The 23,272-nt window shown below is 39.0% G+C and overlaps 1 protein-coding gene across 5 annotated transcripts in view; it reads left to right on the top strand.

The window, feature by feature from the left end:
* The window catches only part of Ylpm1 (YLP motif containing 1), a 94,062-nt gene extending 78,532 nt beyond the window's left edge, over positions 1–15,530 (top strand). For 3 of the 5 annotated variants that reach the window (XM_029554378.1, XM_017802366.2, XM_008849733.2), the window contains 3 exons: positions 3,060–3,190; positions 14,646–14,828; positions 15,126–15,530. In XM_029554378.1, the coding sequence (XP_029410238.1) occupies positions 3,060–3,190; positions 14,646–14,792 (278 nt within the window). In that variant the 3' untranslated portion in view covers positions 14,793–14,828; positions 15,126–15,530. The remainder of the gene's footprint in view (positions 1–3,059; positions 3,191–14,645; positions 14,829–15,125) is intronic. The other 2 variants (XR_003846534.1, XM_008849734.3) reach the window with 2 other exon arrangements.
* The last annotated feature ends 7,742 nt before the right edge of the window (positions 15,531–23,272 follow it).

Below are 23,272 nucleotides of genomic sequence, written 5' to 3'. Positions count from 1 at the left end.
ATTATTTCAGTTAATGGCACTTAAGATTTGGGAATGAATCTAGACAGCTGAATTTTTATTTGATTTTAATAGGAATAACAGTGATGTTTTATATAAGCACTTGGCATCTTACACCACTTGACAGCTAATCCAGACATGGAAAATGGAGAATTGAGTGTGGGATTTCTTCAAAGTGTTTATTCTTTTGACATTGGTTCACTGGGCCAATTGAGAAGTCTCTTTAACTCATGAGGAACATCTGAGAATTAGCCTATTCATGTTGCCTGGTATATTGCACTGAATTCAATGTTTGATTACAGGTTCAATTTACTTCCCTAAGTATTCTACAAGTGTTCTTAAATTATTCTTGGCAACATGATTATGCTGAGGTGGAAACATATTAAGCTTTAGCTGTGTTACACATTGAGCTAAAAGAAATGAAGCTGGAGCTGAGGAATTTTGATTCACAAATGAGTCTCCCAGTAAGAAAATATTTATATAATCTTTCCAGCAGCTGATCAGAGTTCGTTGCAGAATCTTTATCTGTGTTTAATACGCAGGTTAGCCTGTATCTGTTAAATTGGAAGCAGCATAATTTTAGAACAGGCCTGAGCTATATCTGGCATGGTGTCATGGAGTGGTTGAAAGCAGCCTGTCCAGTGTTAATCACACCTGGCTGCTCTTTCCTAGCTGGGACACAGATACTGTAATGCAAGAGTTGCGTTTTGCACACATCAAATGCGGAGATTCGGCATTGAAGCTACTTCAGTTCCAGTGACATTTTAGTTTGTCAGACTTGTAAGAACTAGAATATTTGAGACTGTTATCATCCTAATAGGAGAAAGGTTTCTCCGTAGAAAGTACTTTTGCTTTTGTCATCTTGATGTCACTTGTCTGTGTTTATAAGTTGCTGTATTTTAGCCTTTCATATATCAGACTGAATCATCTCTTCACAGTTGGGGTATACTGGTTATTTGTGTAGGCACATAACCTTTGTTTGTTCACCTTGGACAGATTTTGAAATACCATTTGCATTTAGAAAATACATAGATGTATCTAGTAAAGATTTTTTTTCTGTTGTGCTATAATAATACGCACTGTTTTTAAAGATGTGACAAAATTCTATGACCTAAGTTGGACTAAAAACTTCATCTTTCAAAACTTCATCTTCTCAGACTTGGGCCTCTGACAATCCTTAGTATAAGTGTATTAGACACCACTCTTTCTTCTGTAATTAACATTCCGAATTCCTCTTCCCTTACTTTATGATGTCTGTATGTTTGGGTTTCCATTATGCGGTGTGGATCAGGTGTTCAGCCTTTCTTTACTCAAAAGGAAACTTTAAACATACGTACACAATAAAAATTTAAATTATAGATTTCAAATAAGGGTGCTCTTACTAGAAATGCAGGCTCTTTGGACTCGTGTTGCAAATATAGAACACTTGATCTGCAGCCCCTGCCATATACCCAGTGTATGAGGAAACATTCTTGCAATTTCCAGACTGCATTTCAGCATTGCTGCCTGGCCATGCTCTATTCTTAGAATTGAAATGTGAAATCTTTCCTTCAGAGTATGTTCATGTAACATTGATTGTATCAAGTGTGGAAATTAGTGTGCTGGAGCTGCTTCTGACAGTATTGTACATTGTTGAACTAAGATCAGTTTTATTGCTTATGGGAAGTGATTGGTTATTGTGTCCCTGTGTAGTCAAGGATCATGTATTATATGGCCTGTAGATAGAGCCATTGGGTACAGCATGTGATCAACAGAAGAGATAGGAGATGGGTTCTTCGGAGCCACCATGTGAAACTTCTGCTAAGACAAGATGATAGCATTTTCTTGAGTTTTGTAAAGTGCTGTCATTTACATTACTGATTTTTCAATGATAATTGCTTTTATGGGGGGAAGAGCTTGGGAACTAAAAGCTTTGCCAATTACAAAAAAATCTTTCTGTTTTTAAAAGTTGTATGGTTAGTTATATGTGTGACTTATATTTTGAAAGTATGAGCTCACCCTCCTTGCCACTGCTTCCATTGCACCTTTCATATCAAGTTCTCTCCAACGTGGTGCCTTAAAGATTTCTGCTGTACACACTGCATTCCTTATGGAGTTTAATGGTAATTATGTGTTTCTCGAGTATTTAGGCTTTCCTTCACTGGCCTATTTTAATAATAGTGTGTTTAAATAACTTCAGGTGATTCAACGTCAAGTGATCCAAGTGCTTCATTGTAGCTCAAAATGTATTTAACTCGTAATATTCCACATCTGTATTCAGAATCAATATTAATAACCAATAAAAAGACACAACACATTTTCATTGTGTGTTCTTCTTTAAGACACCTACCTCATATCTCATAATTTCTGGGGGTACAATCTCTGTTTACTTATTTGGTAATAGTTGTGAGCCCTTAGTAAGCTAGCTCCTTTCAGATTGAGGATTCAGAAAGAAATACCAGATCTGGTCACTTTGGCTGACTAGCCAGCTCTTAGCCTCGGGGTGAATGGTCTTTAAATACTTTACTTAAAGAAAGTGTCAATCTCATATAGTCATCTTAGTCAAAAACATTAACTCACAAATGTTCTTAGCTAAGCTCCTAAGAAATTTACATCTGAAACCTTCATAAACATTAGCTTGATTCATTGAGGTCTTGTTATCTGCTTTTCATATGACAGTATCACACAACATTTTGATCAGATGAGTGGTATTAATATCGTGTTAAAGAATAAAGGAATGGAAAAGTCATCTTTAAAGAAACCCCAGTTTTTCTTTCAGAACATGAGAGCTGAAGTGTGGGTTCTTCCCACCCCCTAGGGTGGGAAACCAAGAGAAAAGGGTCTATTCTTTCCCCATATTTGTTACTTAACCCATCATAATATAATGGCTACCGATACAAACAAGACAGTGAAAATTGCATAAAATTTAATATTTTCTTAGCCAAGAAGATAGTTTGAAAGTGATGCTGCATTGAAAAATGTGGATATGCCCTCTGAAAATATTCCAGCTTTCCTTTTCCTTTGTGTGTCATGTGCAAATTCACATACTCTCTTAATGCTGTGGCTCTGTGTTTGTCCCTCAGACAAGTTGGATGGCTTGAGGACTGGTACTAAAAGGAAACGTGACTGGGAGGCGATTGCCAGCAGAATGGAGGATTATCTTCAGCTTCCTGATGATTATGAAACTCGTGCTTCTGAGCCTGGGAAGAAGAGGGTAAGAGACTTTTGTCAGTAGTTTCCAGTACATGAAGGGCTCATTTAAATAGCATTTGCTTTTTTAGAAAAAGTAGAGCTGAGGAGATGGCTGTTCCTAAAGTACTTGCCATATAAGTATGAGGACCTGAGTTCAGTCCCCAGCTCCTAGTGAGAAAAAACCAGGCACAGCAGTGGGAGCCTATAACTGGGGGAGGCAGAAGCAAGGAGGATCCTGGGGGCTTGCTGGCTATCTAGTCTAGCCAACTTGTCAGCTTCAGGTTCAGCAAAAGACTCTGCCTCAAAAAATAAGGTGGAGTGTGATTAAGGAACACATTAGATGTTGACCTTTGGCTTTTACCTGTGCTCACACACACATAGACACAGGCACACACAAAGGTATAGGTGGATAATTATAGGAATGCTTTTAGATAATTTAAAGTATATTTACAGATCTGAGAAATTTGAGATCAAAATGTATAAGTAACTTAAGAAATGGACAACAGAGTCTCACATTGCAAGTATTTTTTTCAACCTTCAAGGAGTTGGGGGTAGGCATATGTTTTATTTTGTCATGAGACACAAGAATCAGGCGCTGAGGTGCTGAGATGATTGCTAAAAGAGATTCTGTGAGACTTCTTGGTAGGTTATGTATGTGTAAGCTCTAAGGGAATCAAGGGTATATGTGTGTGTAAGCTCTAAGGTTATCAAGGGTGTGTATGTGTGTGTAAGCTCTAAGGGAATCAAGGGTGATCTCGAGATCCAGTTAGAATCATTCCAAACCTTTGTGATATTTCCCAAGAGAAAAATCTGGTGAGGCATAAGGTTAGGTTTTGTGAGGGACCAGGTAAGTTAGGAATCTAAGCTGCTAGATTGACTATTGGATTTGTAAGTATGAAATTCATGGGAGAGATCAGGCTGAAATAATAAATTTGAGAGAATAATGTTTCAAAAAATGAGACTAAATGGCTTTTGCCCAAGGAAGGGAAAATATATATATATATTATACATACATATGTATATTTTTTTAATCTCAAAGATGTTAGGACTGAAGAGAGCAGAATTCAGAAATCCAGATTCAGGTGTTTCAAGAAGAAAAAAAATTACTGATTTGTGAGACAAGGTCTCACTGTGTAGCTCAGTCTAGCCTCAAGTTTATGGTCCTCCTACCTCCATTTCCCAAATACTAGGATTACAGGCGTATCCACCTTGCCCATTGCAGAATAGTTAATTTTGTTGTTGTTTGTTGGTGGGGTTAGGTTTTGTTTGTTTGTTTTATTTTTATTTTAGACAGGGTCTCACTGTGTAGCTCTCTGGCTGGGCTGGAACTCCTTCAGCAGACCAGGCTGGCCTTGAACTTGCAGAAATTCACCTGCTTCTGCCTCCTGAGTGCTGGGATCAAAGGTTTGCCACTGTGCCCAGTTCAGATTAGTCAATTTTAAAAGATTTTTTAAAAGATATTGTGTGTATACATGTTTGCCTGCATTAATACATGTGCAGCATGTGTGTACAGTGCTCACAAAGGCTACAGGGGGGCATTGGATTCCCTGGAACTGAAATTGTGACAGTTGTTAGCTACCATGTGGGTGCTAGAAACTGAACTTGTGTCTTCTGTAGGATTAGCCAGTGCACTAAACCACTGAGCCATCTCTCCAGGCCCCAGTTTAGTCAGTTTTTAAACAATACAGAGAAGAAAAGAACAGAGAATTGTCCATTAGGTTTAGCAACATAGAGGTTGCTTTATTTCCAATTTGCTTAAATATGAAAGAAGCCAATTCAGAGTGGATTAAAAAGTGAGTAGGAGGGGCTGGAGAGATGGCTCAGCAGTTAAGAACACTGGCTGTTCTTGAGGAAGACCCAGGTTCAAATCCCAGCACCCACATGGCAGCTAACAACTGTCCGTAACTCCAGTTCCAGGGGATCCAATGGCCTCTTCTGTCCTCTGCAGGCATTGCATGACATGGGTGCACTTACATATATGCAGGCAATATACACATACATATAAAAAAATAATAAAAAATATTTTTTAAAAAAGTGAGTAGGAATTGAAAAACTGCAGAACATGTAAGCATTTTGGAGAATTTTTGTGATGAAATAAAATAGAGAAATGAAGCCAGGATGTGAGGTCAGTCTTCCACATAGATGTTCAATAAAAGTGACAGATACAGGACTGAGAATAAAATTTGGTAGAGGGCTTGCTTCACATGCATGAAGTCTTGAGTTTGATCTCCAGCACTGCGTAAACTTGTCATGGTAGTACATGCCTGTAATGCTAGCACTTAGGAGATGGAGTCAGGAGGATCAGGAATTTAAGGTCATTCTTGGCTACATAGGGAATTTGAGACCACCCTGAGCTATATATATGAAACCCTGTCCCAAAAAATATAAATAAAGAGGGCTGGAGAAATGGCTTAGTGGCTACTCTTGCAGAGGACCCAAGTTCAGGTCTCAGTATCCACATGACAGCTAACAACCATCCATAACTCTAATTCCAGGGAATCCAGTGCCCTCTTCTGGACTTCGTGGGCATGCATGCACATGGTGCACTTAACATACATGCAGGCAAAACACTCATACACATAAAATAAAAATAAATAACTCAAAATTTTTTTAAATATTAAAAAATAGCCAGGTATGGTTGCTCACACTGTTAACCTCAGTACTTGGGAGGCAGAGGCAGGCAGATCTCTAGGAGGCCAGCCTAGTCTACATAGTGAGTTTCAGGTTAGCAGGGCTACAGGGACCTGAGCATTCATTTTTAAGGGTTATATAGTTATTTACCCTAGTCCTTCATTGATGGATGCTGGTGTTATTTCCATTTTATTACTAACATAAATACTATCATGAGTGACTGGAAAGTGATGACTCAGCGGTTAAGAGCACTTGCTGCTCTTTCTGAGGACCCAAGATTGGTTCCCAGCACCTGGCCTCTGGGCACCTGTCATAGTGATGCACACATACATAAATTAATTAATAAAAATTTGTTTTAAGAAAAAATATTATGGGCTGGCAAGATGGCACAGTGGTTAAGAACACTGACTGTTCTTTGGATCCCAGCACCCACATGGCAGTTAACAACTGTCCATAACTCAGGTTCCAGGGGATCTTACAGCCTCTTCTGTCCTCCTCAGGCATTGCACAACATGGGTGCACTTACATACATGCAGGCAATATACACATACATATAAAATAAAAATAATAAATAAAATTTTTAAAAAAAAAGAACAAATATGCTGGGCATGGTAGCTCACGCCTTTAATTCCACTACTTGGGAGGCAGATCTCTGTGAGTTCAAGGCCGTCCTGGTCTACATAGTGAGTTCCAGGCCATCTGGCGCTACAGGGAGACCCTGTCTCAAAAAGACCAAAAAAATGAAAGAATATTATTGTGGGATTGGGAGATGGTTCAGTGGTTAAGAGCACTGGATGCCTTTGCAGAGGACCTGGCTTCTGTTTCCAGCACCCACATAGCAGCTAACAACTGCCCATAACTCCAGTTCCAGGTGATCCAACATCCTCTTCTGGATTGTGAGACATGGGTGCATTCACAGACATGGAGGCAATACACTCATAAACATAAAATAAAAATAAATTAAAAAAAAAAAAGCAAATACCACTGTAGAAGATGCGGTACACATGTCTTTGTGTCATTCTCCCTACCTCCATCCACTTTCCCCTGGCTATCTCAACAGGTCCCTCTTGGAGCATATGCTGGCCTGGAATTCAAGTCCTCCTCCCTCTGCTGGAATTACAGGTACACATCACCTCACCTAGCTTACATCTTGGCATCTTTTTGTAATATATCCCTGGGGCAAATTTTTAGCAATAAGTCATAGACTGTGATTTGTCATTCAGACAGATGATGATAAAATTTATTTTCTGGAAAGGTTACACCTGCTTACCCATATGTAAGTAGATGCCTGTTTTTCTGACACTTACACCCGCAGTGCTGTTATCAAACTTCTGCATTTCTTTATATCTTTTTATTTTTGTAGTACTTGATAGTGAATCTAGGTCTTTACACATGCTAGGCAAATACTGTACCACTTAGCTGTATCCCTAGCCCTCTTTATAATTTTTATTTTGAGTCAGGTCTGATTTAAGTTACCTAGATTGATCTTGACCTCACTTTTTTTTGGTCTTTTTGAAGCAGGGTCTCCCTGTAGCCCCAGCTGTCCTGGAACTCACTATGGAGACCAGGCTGGCCTTGAACTCACAGAGATCCGCCTGCCTCTGCCTCCCAAGTGCTGGGACTACAGGCGTGCACCACCATGCCCAGCTTTGACCTCACTTTTTTAGCCCATGCAGATTTTTAGCTTCGATATTCTTGCTTCAGTCTCCAGAGTAGGTGAGATTATTGGTCAGTATCACCAGGCCTGGCTTAAATTTTGGACAGCCTGTTAGTTGAAAAACAAATGCTATTTACCACTTCTTTGTATTTTATGTGTATAAGTGTTTTGCCTGTGCTCTTGTATATGTGTGCCTTTTGCCTTCAGAGGTCAGAAAAGGGCATTGGATTCCCTGGAACTGGAGTTTCTTTTGTTGTGAGCCACCATGTGGGTGCTAGAAACCAAAACTGGGTCCTCTGCAAGAGCAGCAAGTACTTTTAGTGACTGAGCTATCTCTCCAACCATTCTTTGTATTTTTAAAGAATTGCCTCAGTTCTCACTGGGCGTGGTGGTGCATACCTTTAGTCCCAGCACTTGGGAGGCAGAGGTAGGCGGATCTCTGTGAGTTCAAGACCAGCTGGGTCTACAGGGAGACCTGTTTCAAAAAGACCAAAAAAAAAAAAAAAAAAAAAAAAAGAATTTCCTCAGTTCTTGAATGTTAAAACAGTATTTTAGAGTCTAAGAGAACAAAAATGTTAGTAGAATACCATACAGTGGATATCATTTCAAAGAATCCAGATTTCACAGTGCCTTCAAATACCATGGACAAGCCAAGTGTGGTGGTCCACCCCTTTAATCACAGCAGAAAGGAGGTAGAGACAGAGGCAAGTAGTCTCTGAGTTTGAGGCCAGCCTGTTCTACATAGGGAGTTCAAGCCAGTCAGAGCTACATAGTAAGACCCTATATATATAAAAAAAAGTTCAGATATTGCAGATATCCTGTAAGCCCACTTTTGTCTGTGTTGATGGAGGGTGTGAAAAAGAGAAATCCCATTAATGGCTTTTTATTTGTGCCTAGTCTCACCCAAGGACTTTAAGATTGAAGCCAACAGAAATAGAAGTGGCTCTAGCTAGGCATGGTGGTACATCCTAGCACCTTGGAAATGGAGGAAGGAAGATACTCTGTGGTGAGACCAGTCTGAGCAATGTAGTATTTTACAGGATAGCCTGGGCTACAGAGTAAGACCCAGCCTCACAAAACAAAACACATATAAGAGTAGGAGTGGCTATACTTGGGAGGTGGCTTGGAAATTACAGTTTCAAATTACAGAGTAATTTGAAAGTACCCAAAGTACTCAAAAAGGCCATATTTTAGAGTTAATCATATCAGAAATATACCTGAATGGCTAGGTTTCAAAATGTAATTTGTGCTTGCCTAGCATGTACAAGGTCCTGGGTTCCACCGCAGAACCACTAGTAAGTAGGTAAGTAAGTAAGTAAATAGAATTTCAAAAATTTATCTACTCTTAATGTCATTCTTAACAGAAAGTATTAATTTTATTTTATGTGTATGAGCATGTTGTCTGCATGTATATCAGTGCACTCGAGTCATACAATGCCTGGGGAGGTCAGAAGAGGGCATCAGATCCCCTGGAACTAGAGTTATGGATGGTTGTTAGCAGCCAGTACATTTTTTTAAAACATTTTTTATTTATTTATTTATTTATTTTTGTTTTTTAAAAAAATATATTTTATTATTTTTATTTTATGTGCGTGAGTGTATTGCCTGCATGTATGTAAGTGCACCTGTGTCGTACAATGCCTACGGAGGTCAGAAGAGGGCATCAGAGCCCTTGGCACTGGAGTTATGGACAGTTGTTAGCCACCATGTGGGTCCTCTGCAAGAGCAGCCAGTGCTCTTAACCGCTGAACCAACTCTCCAGCCCAGCAGCCAGTACTCTTAACCACTGAGCTATCCCTCCAGCCTCCAACAGAAAGTATATTTCATCACACATAAATAGAAAGGAGAATCTGAAAGTAAGTTACTTGACTGTAACTTAAAAAGTTAAAGAATTAAAATGTAATTTATCTTTGAGAAGTTTTACTTGCCTAGAAATTTTTGAGTTTTTGTTTTGGGGTTTTGCTGAGCTGGTTGCCTCAGCTAGCCTGGAACTCTCTTTACAGACCATACTGGCCTTGTTCTCACAGAGATCTGCCTGCCTCTCAAGTGCTAGGATTAAAGGCATGTGCTTCTGGGGCTGGAGAGATGGCATAGTGGTTAAAAGCACTGACTGCTCTTGTAGAGGACCTGTGTTTGATTCCCAACACCCAAATGGTGGCTAACAACTGTGTGTAACTCCCATTTCCTGGGAATCTGACTTCTGCTTCTGACTTCCGCAGCATTGCACTACACAGGTGCACTTACATGCAGGCAACACACTCATACACATAAAATTTTAAAAAATAAATGAAAATATTTTATAAAAAGAGCCTGCGCTACCACACCACATGCTTAGAAATATTTTTATGACAACAGATGAAATACATGTACCTCAAACCTTCAAATGTTAGTCAAGATTTTTCTGAGTCACAATTATTTTTTTATAGCTAATTTATCTATGTGTGACGTATGTGTGTGTGTGTGTGTGTGTGTGTGTGTGTGTGTGTGTGTGTGTGAGATAACAAATGTGTTGTAAATCCCAAAAATATCTTTAGGAAAATTAGAATGGACTTAAATATTAAGAAGCCTTTTCTGATAGCTGGGTGTGGTGGTGCATGCTTTTAGTCCCAGCACTCAGGAGGCAGAGGCAGGTGGATCTCTGTGAGTTCAAGACCAGCTGGGGCTACAGGAAGACCCTGTCTCAAAAAGGCCAAAAAAAAAAAAAACAGAAGCCTTTTCTGGATGAACTTGTTTTTCTGCCTCATAATTTACTTTCAGTATTTTCATGGTCATTCATTTATTCTACAAGTTGAATGTGTATGAGGCCTATGAATTAAATGGCTGGCTTCAAGTAGATAAGTCTAATAGTCTAATTAGAGATATTCAGAGAAATATTAGAGATATTCAGCAAAATATTTTAATTCCATTTTTAAAAATCTTAGTCATTGTCCAGCAAGATGGCTCAGCAGGTATAGGTAAGTGCAAATATGCAAGCCTGACCACCTGAGTCTGATCCCCAAATCGCACATAAAGGTGGAAGGAAAGAACCAACTCAGCAGTAATGTCCTCTGACTTCCATACACCACATCATGCCATATGAGCACACACACATACATGCACACTTTAATAATAACAAAGTTTTTTTTAAATCTTAAATCATTCATGCTAAATCAGTGTGTTCACTTTAAAATTTTTTTGTGTGGAGGAATATGTATTACGGTGTGTGCACATGCCACGGTGTGCTGTAGAGGTCAGAAGACAATTTTGTGGAGTTGGTTCTATTCCCCTACCTCACAGGGGCTCTAGGGATTAATATCAGATGATCAGGCTTCATGGTAAGTGTTTTTACCCACTGACCCATCTTGATGACCCTAAATTGGTGTTTTCTAAAAGATAATTACATTTTCTTCCAAACTCTATACTTTTCTTTTTATCTGAGTTTTAAAATCTTAGATGCTAAACTCCAAACAAAAGTAGCCGGATACAGTTTCTCACAGTGTACTTAACTGTTGAGGCTCTTAGACGTGGATTTTAATTTTCTGTGAGCTGAGTTACCTTTTCAGTGATCATTGTATGTACGCCCTTACCAGATAAAATGTGTACCCTTGTTCCTAAGTGGAACTAAGAGTATGTCTGAATCAGAATAAATAATGTTTGGCACTAAAGCTTGATGGTACAAACTTAATTAACATGCACAAGGCCCTGGGTTCAGTCTCCAGTATCACCAAGGAAAGGGAAAAACATCTTGATGGGTATTTGAATTGAAGTTCCCAGGCTGAGGTGAAAAGGCCACACTAGTTGAAGATTCTACAAAGCTAGCTAACAGATAAGAACTTGATGGTTTTAGAGATTTGGAATATTGTAGATCTAGAGCCAAATTATCTTGGGCTATCTTTTATCTGCCTGATAATCCCGCCAATGTCTTTGAAAAATGTCTTTATTTATGACTTTTCTTTGTTCTATAACTATAAAAAGTTGATGAAACCACTCACACATGAGCATGTTATTGGGGCAACCTGAATCTGTGTTCTCAGGCTGTGGTCACTCATAATTGGCTCATCAATTATGATCAGTTATGATAAACTATTTTCTTAACTAGAGCTGTGTTTTGCACCAACAGGTAGAAGACCCAAAAATCTTTGTATACTGAAGCCCTTATTATTTTCCGAACATGTGGGAGGCAGGAGACAGGGACTCCCCAGAGAAAGCTGGCCAACTATACTAACGGAATCCTAGAGCTCTGGGTACAAGTCTGAGATTCTGCTTCAGTATATAAGGTGGAGAGCAATGAAGGAAGACACCAGCCATCAACTGCTAGCCTCCATACTCACATTTGCTTGTGTATTGGTACACACATAGCACATACACCACTCTCATGTGCATTACATACACATGCATCCAAAAAAAGTAGTAAAGAAGAGTCAATGTTAACAAGTTTTCCCCAACTACCAGTCCTCTCTATCTTCCCTGTGACCGGATGTTAGAAGGCTAGTCATTTCATCATCAGTCAGTGTTACAAATGTTAAAAGGGGAAAGTCAATATACCTTAGAAAAATAATGCATTTCCATGTCCAGTGTAAGAAGCACAGAATTCCAATGCTCTGGTTCTCTGTTCTTGTGACATAATAAATCACGAACAATATTTAAAATAACAGCATTTGATGTAAGGCTGTGGTGGCCGAGAGATAAAGGCATTGGACTCAAAAATAACAGCATTTGAATACTTTGATGCTGTTCATGCACCGACAAACCAACAGTGTCATAACCTCTGTTTAAATATTTTTAGCTCTTGCAGAATGAAGTATATGCATATATTTTTTAAAACCTTTTTTTAATTTCATTTATTACTTTAATATGTATGAGTGTATCCTGCATGTATGTGAGTGTACCTGTGTCATGCAATGCCTGCAGAGATCAGAAGTTGTCGGATTTCCTGGAACTGGAGCAATAGACAGTTGTTAGCAGCTATGTGGGTGCTGGGAATTGAACCTGGGTCCTTTGCAAGAGCAGTCTGTGCTCTTAACCACTGAGCCATCTCTCCAGCCCCTAAAACCTTTGTTGTTGTTGTTGTTGAGACAGGGTCTCCCTGTATATCCACCGGGCCTGAAACTATGTAGACCAGGCTGGCCTTGAACTCAAATCCGCCAGCCTCGGCCTCCCAAGTGCTGGGATTAAAGGCACGCACCACCACACCTGGCATATTTTAAAACCTTAATACAATATATAAATCTGTCTTTTAAAAAAATAAATGGAGCTGGGGTTTGTGGCACACGCCTTTAATCCAGCACTCCAGAGGCAGAGGCAGGCGGATCTCTGTGAGTTCGGGGCCAGCCTGGTCTACATAGTGAGTTCCAGGCCAGCTGGGGCTACTGGGAGACCCTGTCTCAAAAAAAAGACCAAAAAATAAAAAATTAAAAAATGGAACGGGGCTGGAGAGATGGCTCATTGATTAAGAGCACTGACTGCTCTTGCAGAAGACCAAAGTTTGGCTCCCAGCACCCACATGGCAGTTCACAACTGCCTATAATTTCATTTTCAGATCTGATGCCTTTTATGGCCTCTGTGGGCATTGCATGCACATGTTGCACTTACATATATGCAGACAAAACACTAATACAGAGCCAGGTGTGGTGATATGTGCCTTTAATCCCAGCACTCAGGAGGCAGAGGCAGGCAAATCTGCAAGTGAGGACAGTCTTAATAGCTCTAGGCCAGCTGGGGCTGCAGAGAGACCCCATCTGAAAAAATCCAAAACAAAACACTCATACACATAAAATAAAAATTAATAATATTTTTTTGAAAAGTCAAAGGACCAATAGGAAATTCCTGAACCATATATCTACAGTTTTAATCTTTCCATAATATCATTTGAGGCAGTGGGTTGCTTTAGTTCGTGAATGAAAATACTAGTTTCCTGTTATTTTTCCTCTAATTAAATTTCAAGAAATATTTATTGTGCAGTGATAAATTGAGCTTAGTCCTTCTAAGGTATTTATAGTCTGTATATATTATGTGTATGTATAAATGAATAGTTATACTACAAAATGGAAATTAAAATTACACATGTCAAAATGCAGACAAATCCAGGAAAGCAGTGATTAATTGCAAAGGAATAAAAGGACAAAAGCAGGGGAAGATGTCTAGACTCATGCAAGATAGACAAGGGTAAAGCAAAAACAAAGTTACAGAGGTGTAAAATAGCCTGATATACTCTGAGAACTAGAATAAGGTATGTATTGTTTGTATAAAACGCCTTAGGCACTGGAGAGATGCCAGGGAATAGACTAGATATATCAAGTAGGACCTGGGTTGTTAGACATTGTCTTATAAGTGAGGGGAAAACTTGAAGCAGGCAAGAGTCACAATTGTGTGTTATTTAAGAAGGTCACTCTGGCAGGGAATGGAAACAGGAAGGTCTTACTTAAAAAGGAGTGATGGGGCTGAAGAGATGGCTCAGCGGTTAAGAACACTGTTCTTGCAGAAGACCTTGTCAATCCCAGCACCCACATGACAGCTAACAACCATCTATAACTCCAGTCCCAGGGGATCCGACAGCATCTTCTGACCTCCATGGGCATTGCACGACTTGGATGCACTTACCTACATGCAGGCAATACACGCATACACATAAAATTAAAATTAAAAAAGTTTAAAAATAAATAAATAAAAATAAAATAAAAAGGAATGACAAGGGCTAAGGATATCTTTAGCTCAGTGGTAAAGTCCTTGCCTGGCATGCTTGGCCCTAGGTTCAACCCCTGAGTACTGAATCAAAAAAGGGGGGTGAGGAGAGGTTGAGGAGTGGAGGAAGTATAAAGATCAAGACTGAGCTGAAAGCTGAACTGCTGGAATGAGTTAGGATTTGATAAATAACCAGTTTTCTCTCTTTGATTTAAGATCAGTGGATTTTTCTAATTTCCTTAGGTTAATTTTTAGGGTTGTTTTGTTTTGATTTTGGTCTTTTTTGAGACAGAGTCTTTCTGTAGCCCCAGCTGGCCTGGAACTCACTATGTAGACCACGCTGGTCTTGAATTCGGAGATCTGCCTGTCTCTGCCTCCCCGAGTGCTGGAATTAAAGGCAAGTGCAACCATGCCTGCCTTAATTCTTAAGTTTTTTTTAAGTCTGTTACTCCACCCACTAAATTATCCAAAGAGGGAAACTGACCTTCTCCAATCCCAACAACCCAGTCTAATGCTTTTTTCTCTTTAGGTGAGATGGGCAGACCTAGAAGAAAAGAAAGATGCAGATAGGAAAAGGGCCATAGGTTTTGTGGTCGGACAGACTGATTGGGAGAAGATCACAGATGAAAGTGGTCAACTGGCTGAAAAAGCCCTCAATCGAACCAAATATATATGAGACTTAGTTTTTGAGTGGAGTCATTATTCCTCTAAGGTAAGAGTACCCAGCCTCATAAGTAACCTGTTATGTTGTTGCTTCAAAAGGTTTAAGAAGACAGCATGCTTTACTAAAAATGCTTTTTCTTTTTCTGAACAAGTAAGTATGTACTAACATTTGCAATATAGAATGTTAGAAAAGAAAACAGTTTTTTTTGTAATCAGCTCACTTATAAAAATAAAAAGATTAAGAAAAGATGGGGTTCTGTGAAGGGTGGAGTCATACTAGGATACTGAGGTCTGCTGAGTCTTCGTCCTGTTCTTTCCGGAATGATCCCTTTTTCTTTTCTTTCAGGTGGTTCGCTTTGAGGTGATCTGAAGCCAAGACTTCATGAAGCTTCTTTGTGTCACCTTGTTTCCACGTTTCAATTTTTGTTTTGTTTCTACCACTTTCATTTTTTAAGAGTTCTCCAGTGTCCCCAAGAGGTTTTAGAATCTTGCTGTACCCAAGCAAGATATTTTTCTTTTTAACTAATTTGGGGAGGGAGGGTTAGTATAACTTCAGAAGCCAGGTGGGAGTCCACTGGAGGATTCCACCAGAGAATATTTCCTCCACCATACAATATCACAGACTATCATCATTGCTTTGTGGCTGTTTTGGGGTGTTTTTTTTACTGTATGTAACTGGTAGCTGATTGTACTAGAATTAAAAAACAATAAACTTTCACGATAAAGCCAATGAGATTCATGGGCTATATAGCATGGGCCCTTTTCTCTTATTTTCTTAATATTTTTATTGCTTTTATAAATATGTGTCCTGACTACATGCTCGCTGAACATCCTAAAACCTCTTTCCTATTGAGTATTAGTTCAATGGTTTGGTAGCACCTTGTAGAGCATAAGGCTCAGTGATGTTCAAAACACTCATCTTTGTTTTATAGCTGATTTTTGTTGTTGTTGTTGTGTTTTTTTTGTTTTGTTTTGTCTTTTTGAGACAGGGTCTCCTTATAGCCCCAGCTGTCCTGGAACTCACTATGTAGACCAGGCTGGCCTTGAACTCACAAAGATCCGCCTGCCTCTGCCCCCCAAGTGCTGGGATTAAAGGCGTGCGCCACCACACCTGGCATAGCTGGTTTATTTTTTATCTCTGTGTCTTAAAAACTAATAGAGACCAAGTTCAAATACTTATAGTTCTCTGAGGCATGTCTCCTCTGTAACATGTTTTGGGGTGGGGCTGGGTAGGAATATAAGGATTCTCTCTTTGTTCTTTCCTCTCTTCTTTCTTTCCTCTTTGTGCTATATTATGTTTTGATTTTTTTTTTTTTTCTCCTCACTTGGTTTTGAATCCAGGTAAACAGAACTGATGTGCTCCACAGAATTCAAGCTGTTGCCTTACTTTGAACTTGAGTTGTTGAGTCTTAAATTTGGATCACTGGAAAAGGAGTGTGGAGATGCAGAGCCCTCTGGCATTCAGCCTTTAAACCTATCAGGTTTTCAGGTTCTTGCCAGATTGCTCACTACAGAAAGCATGGTCTTCTCATAGAATTTCATCTCTTGTGGATAATCCCAACTAGAGTGCAGAAATACAGCTAAAATCCCAATATCATTTTTTTAAAGTGTAAAAAGGGGGCTGGCTATTTTTCCTCTTTTTCTGCAAATTAAAAGGTTATCTTCTATCATGAAAGAAGATAGAGAAGAGCTTTTCTTACTCAAACACCATTTCTATTTGGTAAGCCAGTTCAGCAGTTTGTAAACCTATTCACTGAAGACCTCAACATTTTGAAATATTTCCTTTCTGTCATGGATGAAAGTCTCCTTAGTTTTTGTTGTTGTTGTGGATTTGTCCTTTTTCATTTGGGTTTTTTTTTAACCTACATTAAATACTGTGAATAGAGCAACTATTTACTAACAGTTCAGTGCTATCACTTTGGGTTCAATAACTTGATTTTATCAGACTGAAGACTAATGGTAATTCCAACAACTTTCTGTACTTTTATGTTCATTGAAATCTGAATGTTTAATCCTAAAAGGCTAAGCTCATTAACAAGTTAATGTTGAATGTATAATTTGCTTCATTAAATGATTTCCACTCTTTGTAGTGTTTAATAAGACATTTTGATTGCTTATTCAGGCCTATAATACATTTCTACATACTGATCCTCTCAGCTACCTTTATTGTGTTGGTAAAGATATATTGCAAGATAGCCAAATAGACTTCTTGTTTGTACAGAGACTTGTTTACTGTTTATGAAAGCTCTCCAGTGTCTTTTCTTACCAAAAGCAAAATATACAGAATATGTTCTCTAGTTCAGGAGCAATGAAAGCTTCTGTGTTCTTGTAGTAGATGATGTTTCAGTTATTTTGTTGGGGGGGATTTTTTTAAAGATGCTTCCATTATCTTTAACCTTTCTATAGCGCTCAGAATGTCACGGAAATGAATGATGATCACCCATGAATCATGGGCTTTGCAACCAGGGCTTTGTGTCTGTTGTTATACCAAGAAGGGAGAGGAAGAGTCCACAGAATCAGAAATGACTTATGCCAGTGTTCAGAAAGTACAGGTTAATGTGACCATCAGGCATGAACATAGTAGTACTACCTGCTTTAAGAATTGAACATAACAAATAAGTTCTATGTAAAGACATTAACGGAAAAAGATTAGGTACCAAAAAGAAATTATAATAGACACAATGATTCTCGACTCTGCTAGGCCAATATGAGGCTGTTATGAAATTCTTTTTCAGCTTTATTAACATCATTTTTCTTATTTCAGAAAGCTCTTGGGTACGCTTTTACATTTTTTATTTTGAGCATATTAGTTTATTTTAATTTTTTTAGTTTCTTGTATCTTATACAAAATAGTCTGATGTTGGCGAATGTTCCAGATATTTTTAACTAAATTAAAACTTTTTATTTTAGTTCTTCAACTCTACAATGTCCTGTGCAAGGAAGTAGATACGTGAGGTACAGACAGTTTTCCTATTTGAGAATCATTTATTTAGGATTAAGTCAGCATATTTTAAGTATTTTAGTGCTTAAAAAAAATCATCAGATACCAACAGTATACAGTAGCCTGCTTTTTTGGTACTTTTCTTTTTTCACCCTGAAGTGCTGAGGATCTAAATCAGAGCCTCTTCCATGCATGATAGGCAAGTGTTCAGCCAATTGAGCTATATTCTTAGCCCTTGATGATTATTAAAAATGTTTTTTGTTTTATTTTATGTATATGAGTATATTGCCTGCATGTATGGTAAGTGCACCCATTTCGTACAGTGCTCACAGAGTTCAGAAGAGGGCATCGGATCCCCTGGAACTGGAGTTATGGATGGTTGTTGGACAGCATGTGGGTTCTGGGAATCAAATCCAGGTCCTCTGCAAGAGCAGCCAGTGCCCTTAACTGCTGAGCTGTCTCTCCAGCCCCTTGATGATTATTTTTGACCCCTACAATTTTCTAGACGTTTGCATTTGGTTCAGATATCAATGAATAAACCAGAAAAAGTTGTTAAATTTTCTGGCTGGATTTTTCTTGTAGAAGAAAGAACAAACCGAAGTAGATGCTATCTCACCTGGAGTCTATTAAATTTCAAATTGAATTCACTAATTTCAGGTTAGCTTTACTTGCCGTGAAGGCCCTCGGTGTTTGTGTTAAGTGTTTTATCCTGGTAATTGCAAAGTGCAGATATTTTGTTAATAGGCATCTGGAGCCAGGCTTAATTGCTAGGACCATAAAAGTAACAAGTTCTCAGATATGAACAGACCACACAGCTGCCCCAAATGTATTTTAGAGATTTTGTTATGAGCTATCAAAAGGCTTGATTCCTTATTTTTGTATTGACTCTAGTATAAACTCAGGTCCTCTCTCAAAACCAGTGTGATCTCAAATGAATCTTTGAACCTGTCTGAACTCTGATTTTCCTCATCTCTAAAAATGAAAAAAATTAATATATCTATCTGTATAATAAAAATCATAATAGAACACACCTCAGAATTGTCCCGGGGATGAAATTGGGATACTGCAGCTGCTTATCACAGCACCAGCCAGATAGTGAAAGTGAACCAGTAACAAATCCAGTTTTTACTTATTCTCACATGCTTTTGAAACTCATGATGTTTTAATTTTCTTGAAGCTGACCTTACATAGTCAGCTGCCATCATTGAGCAGAGCCATATAAAATAGTCCAGAGTGTGGGTATGTGGAGGAGTGATTATTTCAAAGCATTTTCTGAATTCTGGTGACTCTGATCTTCAGAACTAACACGGAGGCTTGAGAGATTCAAAAGCAAAGGCTGATTAGATCCGCAGGAGAACAGGAGTCGTGACAGAAAGCAATTTCCAGACCATGAGCATGAACAAAACACTGATTTGGTTTCACATATTCAAACAGAAAATTGTGATTTTTATGAATATGCAATGCATTTGTATGGTACAAAATTGAGAAGGGAAGGGTCAAGAATGTGTATATTAAAGTCACTGCCATCTGCCTCCCTCAGACTTCCATTACCCCACCTGTAACTAGCATTAAAATTTTCTTTTGTGGTCTTTGAGAAAATTTTGTGGGTTAGCATTGAGTGTTAACGTTATTACTGGTTTTTGTATGCTACCTCATATTCGTATAACAGCATGTCTTAGTGGTCATTCTGATCATACATAAAATATTCCTGTGATCTCTCCTTAGCTTTCCAGAGTTACCATCTTACTAGGTTTATTGAAAGCTTTTAGAAATTGTTTCAACTGTGAAACTATTCTTGCCAGGTGTGGTAGCCCATGCCTTTAATCCCAGCACTAGGGAGGCAGAGGCAGGAGGATCTCTGTGAGTTTGAGGCTAGCTTGGTCTACATAGTACCAGGCCAGTTGGGGCTACAGTGAGACCCTGTCTCAAAAATACCAAAAAAAAAAAAAAAAAAAAAAAAAAAAAAAAAAAAAAAAAAAACCAAAACAACAACAAAAACAAAAAACCTGTTCTTTCATGGCATGGAATATGTAGGTACAATTCATCATGTGTAGGTTTGCATAGTCACCTCCAGTGTGGTCCTCCTCCCCTTTCCAGATCTCTCATTCTAGGTAGCCACTATTCTGGTTTTCATTTGTATAATCTTGTCACGTAAAGAATGTTATGCAGTGAAATATACTCTCTATAACTTTTTTGGGATTGGTGTTTTTGCTTTTGTTGTTTGGCATAATTCTTTGGAGACTCATTCAAGATGTGATGTATATCAACAGTTTGTTCCTTTTTATTGCTGACTAGCATTTGATCCCATTTTCTTTTGTGGCTGTATAATATTTAATGTCTTTACTAAACTTTAATTTACCAGGTTTCCATGAGTGGATTCTCATGCTGTCTTGCTGTTATAAATTGTGAATTTCCAATATACTCAATCACTCTGCCTTCCTACACCTGCCTAATTTCTAGCAATGAAGGAGTGGTACTGGAGGTATCCTTTTCATAGACATCCTCAAAGGGTGACAAACACTCAAGAGCCAGCACAGCACAGTGGAACTGCTGTCAAGAGACCATGACCATAATGAGATGACAGCAACAGACCTTCTTTCCTAGGAAGTCCTTCCTTATTGAATTGTGACAAAGCAATGAACCATGTTGTACCGTAGAGGACCAGAATGGCCAGAGACTGATGACTCCCTGATCCGTGCATGACTGAGAGTTAAGACCTTAGGCTGCTGTCCTTGGGACCTGGATAATTACATGCACCTGTATCTCAAGGACTGACCTGATGTCAGTTCCCGAGGTCCATTGTTTTTACATCTTACCAGAAGTCAGGAGCATCTTTGTGCCCTGCTGCAGTGATGGATGGCCCTCTGCCTGCTAACAGTGCATTGCATTTGGGATTCCACAGAGAGCCTGGAAATGTAATGCTTTACAATGTAGGTAAAGCTTAATTTTGGGTCTTCCACTTAAGAAGCTTGACTTTCCTTCCAAATATTTATACTTTTGTTTTTGACAGTAAGTCATAGAGCAGTAATCAAAAAAAATTTTTTTTAATATATTTAAAGAATAGACATTTCTTCCATTGTAATTTAAAATCCTACTCAGGTCTCTTATTTCATACAGTGAGTTATTGTTGCTTGACTAGGTGTGATGCTTTGATCCCCACCCCCCTTTTCCCATCCTCCTTCCTCCTTTCCTCTTTTCCCTTTCTTTTCTTAAAACCCACATGGCTCCATAAGGAAGACAAGGGGCATCAAAAGGATCAATAGTGCCTCTCTGCCTTCTCAAGGGGTCATGAGAGTCAACAGAATACTTCAGGTCCCTTTATGTAGTCAGCAGAATTACTACAGGATTACAACAAATTTATAAAGATTTTTAACTGTCTTTTAGTTGCTATTCTAGAGCTGGGCAACATCTCATTCCATAAAATAGAATGCATGTTCTCTCATTTAGCTCAGTGCATGGCTTGTACATCTGTAGAGTTTGTAAATATGGGAGCTGTTTCTTGTGTATATGGCAAGAGTCAAATTCATTTAGAGTTGAGCAAGTGAGGCAGAGGTTTTCTGTGGTACACTGGATATCATGGTAGATCTGGTTAGAGAGGAGCAGCAGTTTTCAGCCAGAGCAGATTGGGACTGGAGGGAAATGAGTCTTGGTTTGCCAAGTCCTAGGTTTTGAAGAAAACTGGCTGTTCTTGGCACATGCTCGAAACCCCAGCACTTGGGAAGCAGAGGCAGGAAGATCAGGAGCTCAAGGCCAGCCTTGGTTATGTAGAGTTTCTGTCTTAAAACACACATGCAAAACAACCCCACAACTTTTCATAAGAGTATTCTTTTTTAATATTTATATTTTTATTTTACGTGTATGAGTATGTTGCCTGCATGTGGTGAGTGCACCTGTGTAATGCAATGCCATGGGGGTCAGAAGAAGGCTTCAGATTCCCCTGGAACTGGAGTTAAGGATAGTTCGTAGCGGTCATGCGGGTGCTGGGAATTGAACCCGGCTCCTCTGCAAGAGCAGTCAGTGCTCTTAACTGCTGAGCCATCTCTCCAGCTCCAAGAGTATTCTTTATTTGACCATTTCAAACATGTATCTTGATCATTGCACACAGCTCTCCCCCCATAGCCCTCATACCTTCATGGCCTCTCCCTCTTTTGTTTTTAACCCACTAAGCCCAATCAGTGATACTTGCTGAAAGGTTGACTGATCTTGTTGGCTTGATGGTGTACAGATCACCACAGCTGCAGGAGTTCATGAGTGCATTGGCCATGTCATGTTGAGAAGACAGTGTTTTACAGCATTCTGTCCCATCCTCCAGCTCTTACATTCTTCTCGCCCTCTTTTCTGTGATGTTCCTCAGCCTTGGGGCAGGGAGGGGGAGAGCACTCAACAGCCACTTAGTTGAATTTTTAATTTTTTTAATATAAGAACTTGAATATTTCAGCACTAAGAACCTTTTGTTTTAGGAGGTAGGTTTGTAAGTGCCTTAGCCCACAAAGCTTGCCTGCCACATCTGACTCAAGGGCTGCCACTTTGAAACACTTGGTACTTAACAGATTAGAGGGACCTTGAAGTTCATTTTAGTAGCCCATCCATCCACGCTTTTTTTTAAACAGGTGAAGTTTCTAAAGTTAAGGGGAGATACTTGCCTAACTTCCTACAGTTACTGAAGGCCTGGAGTTTGGGTTTCCTAGTCTATAACCCCATACTTCAGTTATTTTTTACAGCTCCCTTATAGGATTTTCATAAATCTTAGGATGATAAGTTCTTCACTGTTCTGTGTATTTACTAAGCTATATGAATGTGGATATACACTCTGATATAAACTTCTCTTTCAGGAACAATGCAGTACATTTAAAAAAATCTGAAAGTTTCACAATTATAGGGTAGCTATACACCTAGAATCTCCCATAAACACTACTGCTTCTTAGATTGGCATTTATTTTTACCCACAGGAGCTCAAAAATTATCACTCTTGAATTTGATTATGGTGTAGAAACAATGGAGTTTTCCCTACAGAGTAGGGAAAATCATTTGTGTAGGTAGCTTATGGGAATCATTTTGGTTTTCTTTATAATTTTGTAAGAAGCCTATTTTCTTTAGCTTCAGTAATGAGCATCTTATTTGCTTTACTTGGTACTTCCCCATTCTGCACATTAGTAAGGACAAGCTCATCCACTTTGCATGGAGGTCTGTTAGTAACCTGATGCTCAGCACCCATCCAGCCTCCTGTACTTGCTCTCCCTGCAGGAACACTGTGACTTACTTTCTGGAGTACTTCCTACTATTTTCTGATGTTCTGTTCTCCTTATTCTTCATTTACAAAGTATAATTATCTGAAATTTCAGCTCCCATGCTCCCTCCTCCCTGATCCTCCTCCCAGCTCTTGTAGGGCTTTACTTGGATCTGTCCTGCTGTCTTCCTAATTGCTTTTATAAGTAACAGGCACCTGTCTTTCTCTTTCACATTCTCTCCAAGCCTTAAATATAAGCTCTTAGAAGGTAAGAAGTTTTACTACACTGTCCTTGTAACAGCCTGATAGCCAGTATCTACTATTT

This window comes from Nannospalax galili, unplaced genomic scaffold, assembly GCF_000622305.1.
Source record: "Nannospalax galili isolate Female #2095 unplaced genomic scaffold, S.galili_v1.0 scaffold24, whole genome shotgun sequence".
NCBI classification, from domain to species: domain Eukaryota; kingdom Metazoa; phylum Chordata; class Mammalia; order Rodentia; family Spalacidae; genus Nannospalax; species Nannospalax galili.
The sequence above is the reverse complement of the archived record's forward strand: the minus strand, read 5'-3'. Positions and strand labels throughout refer to the sequence as shown.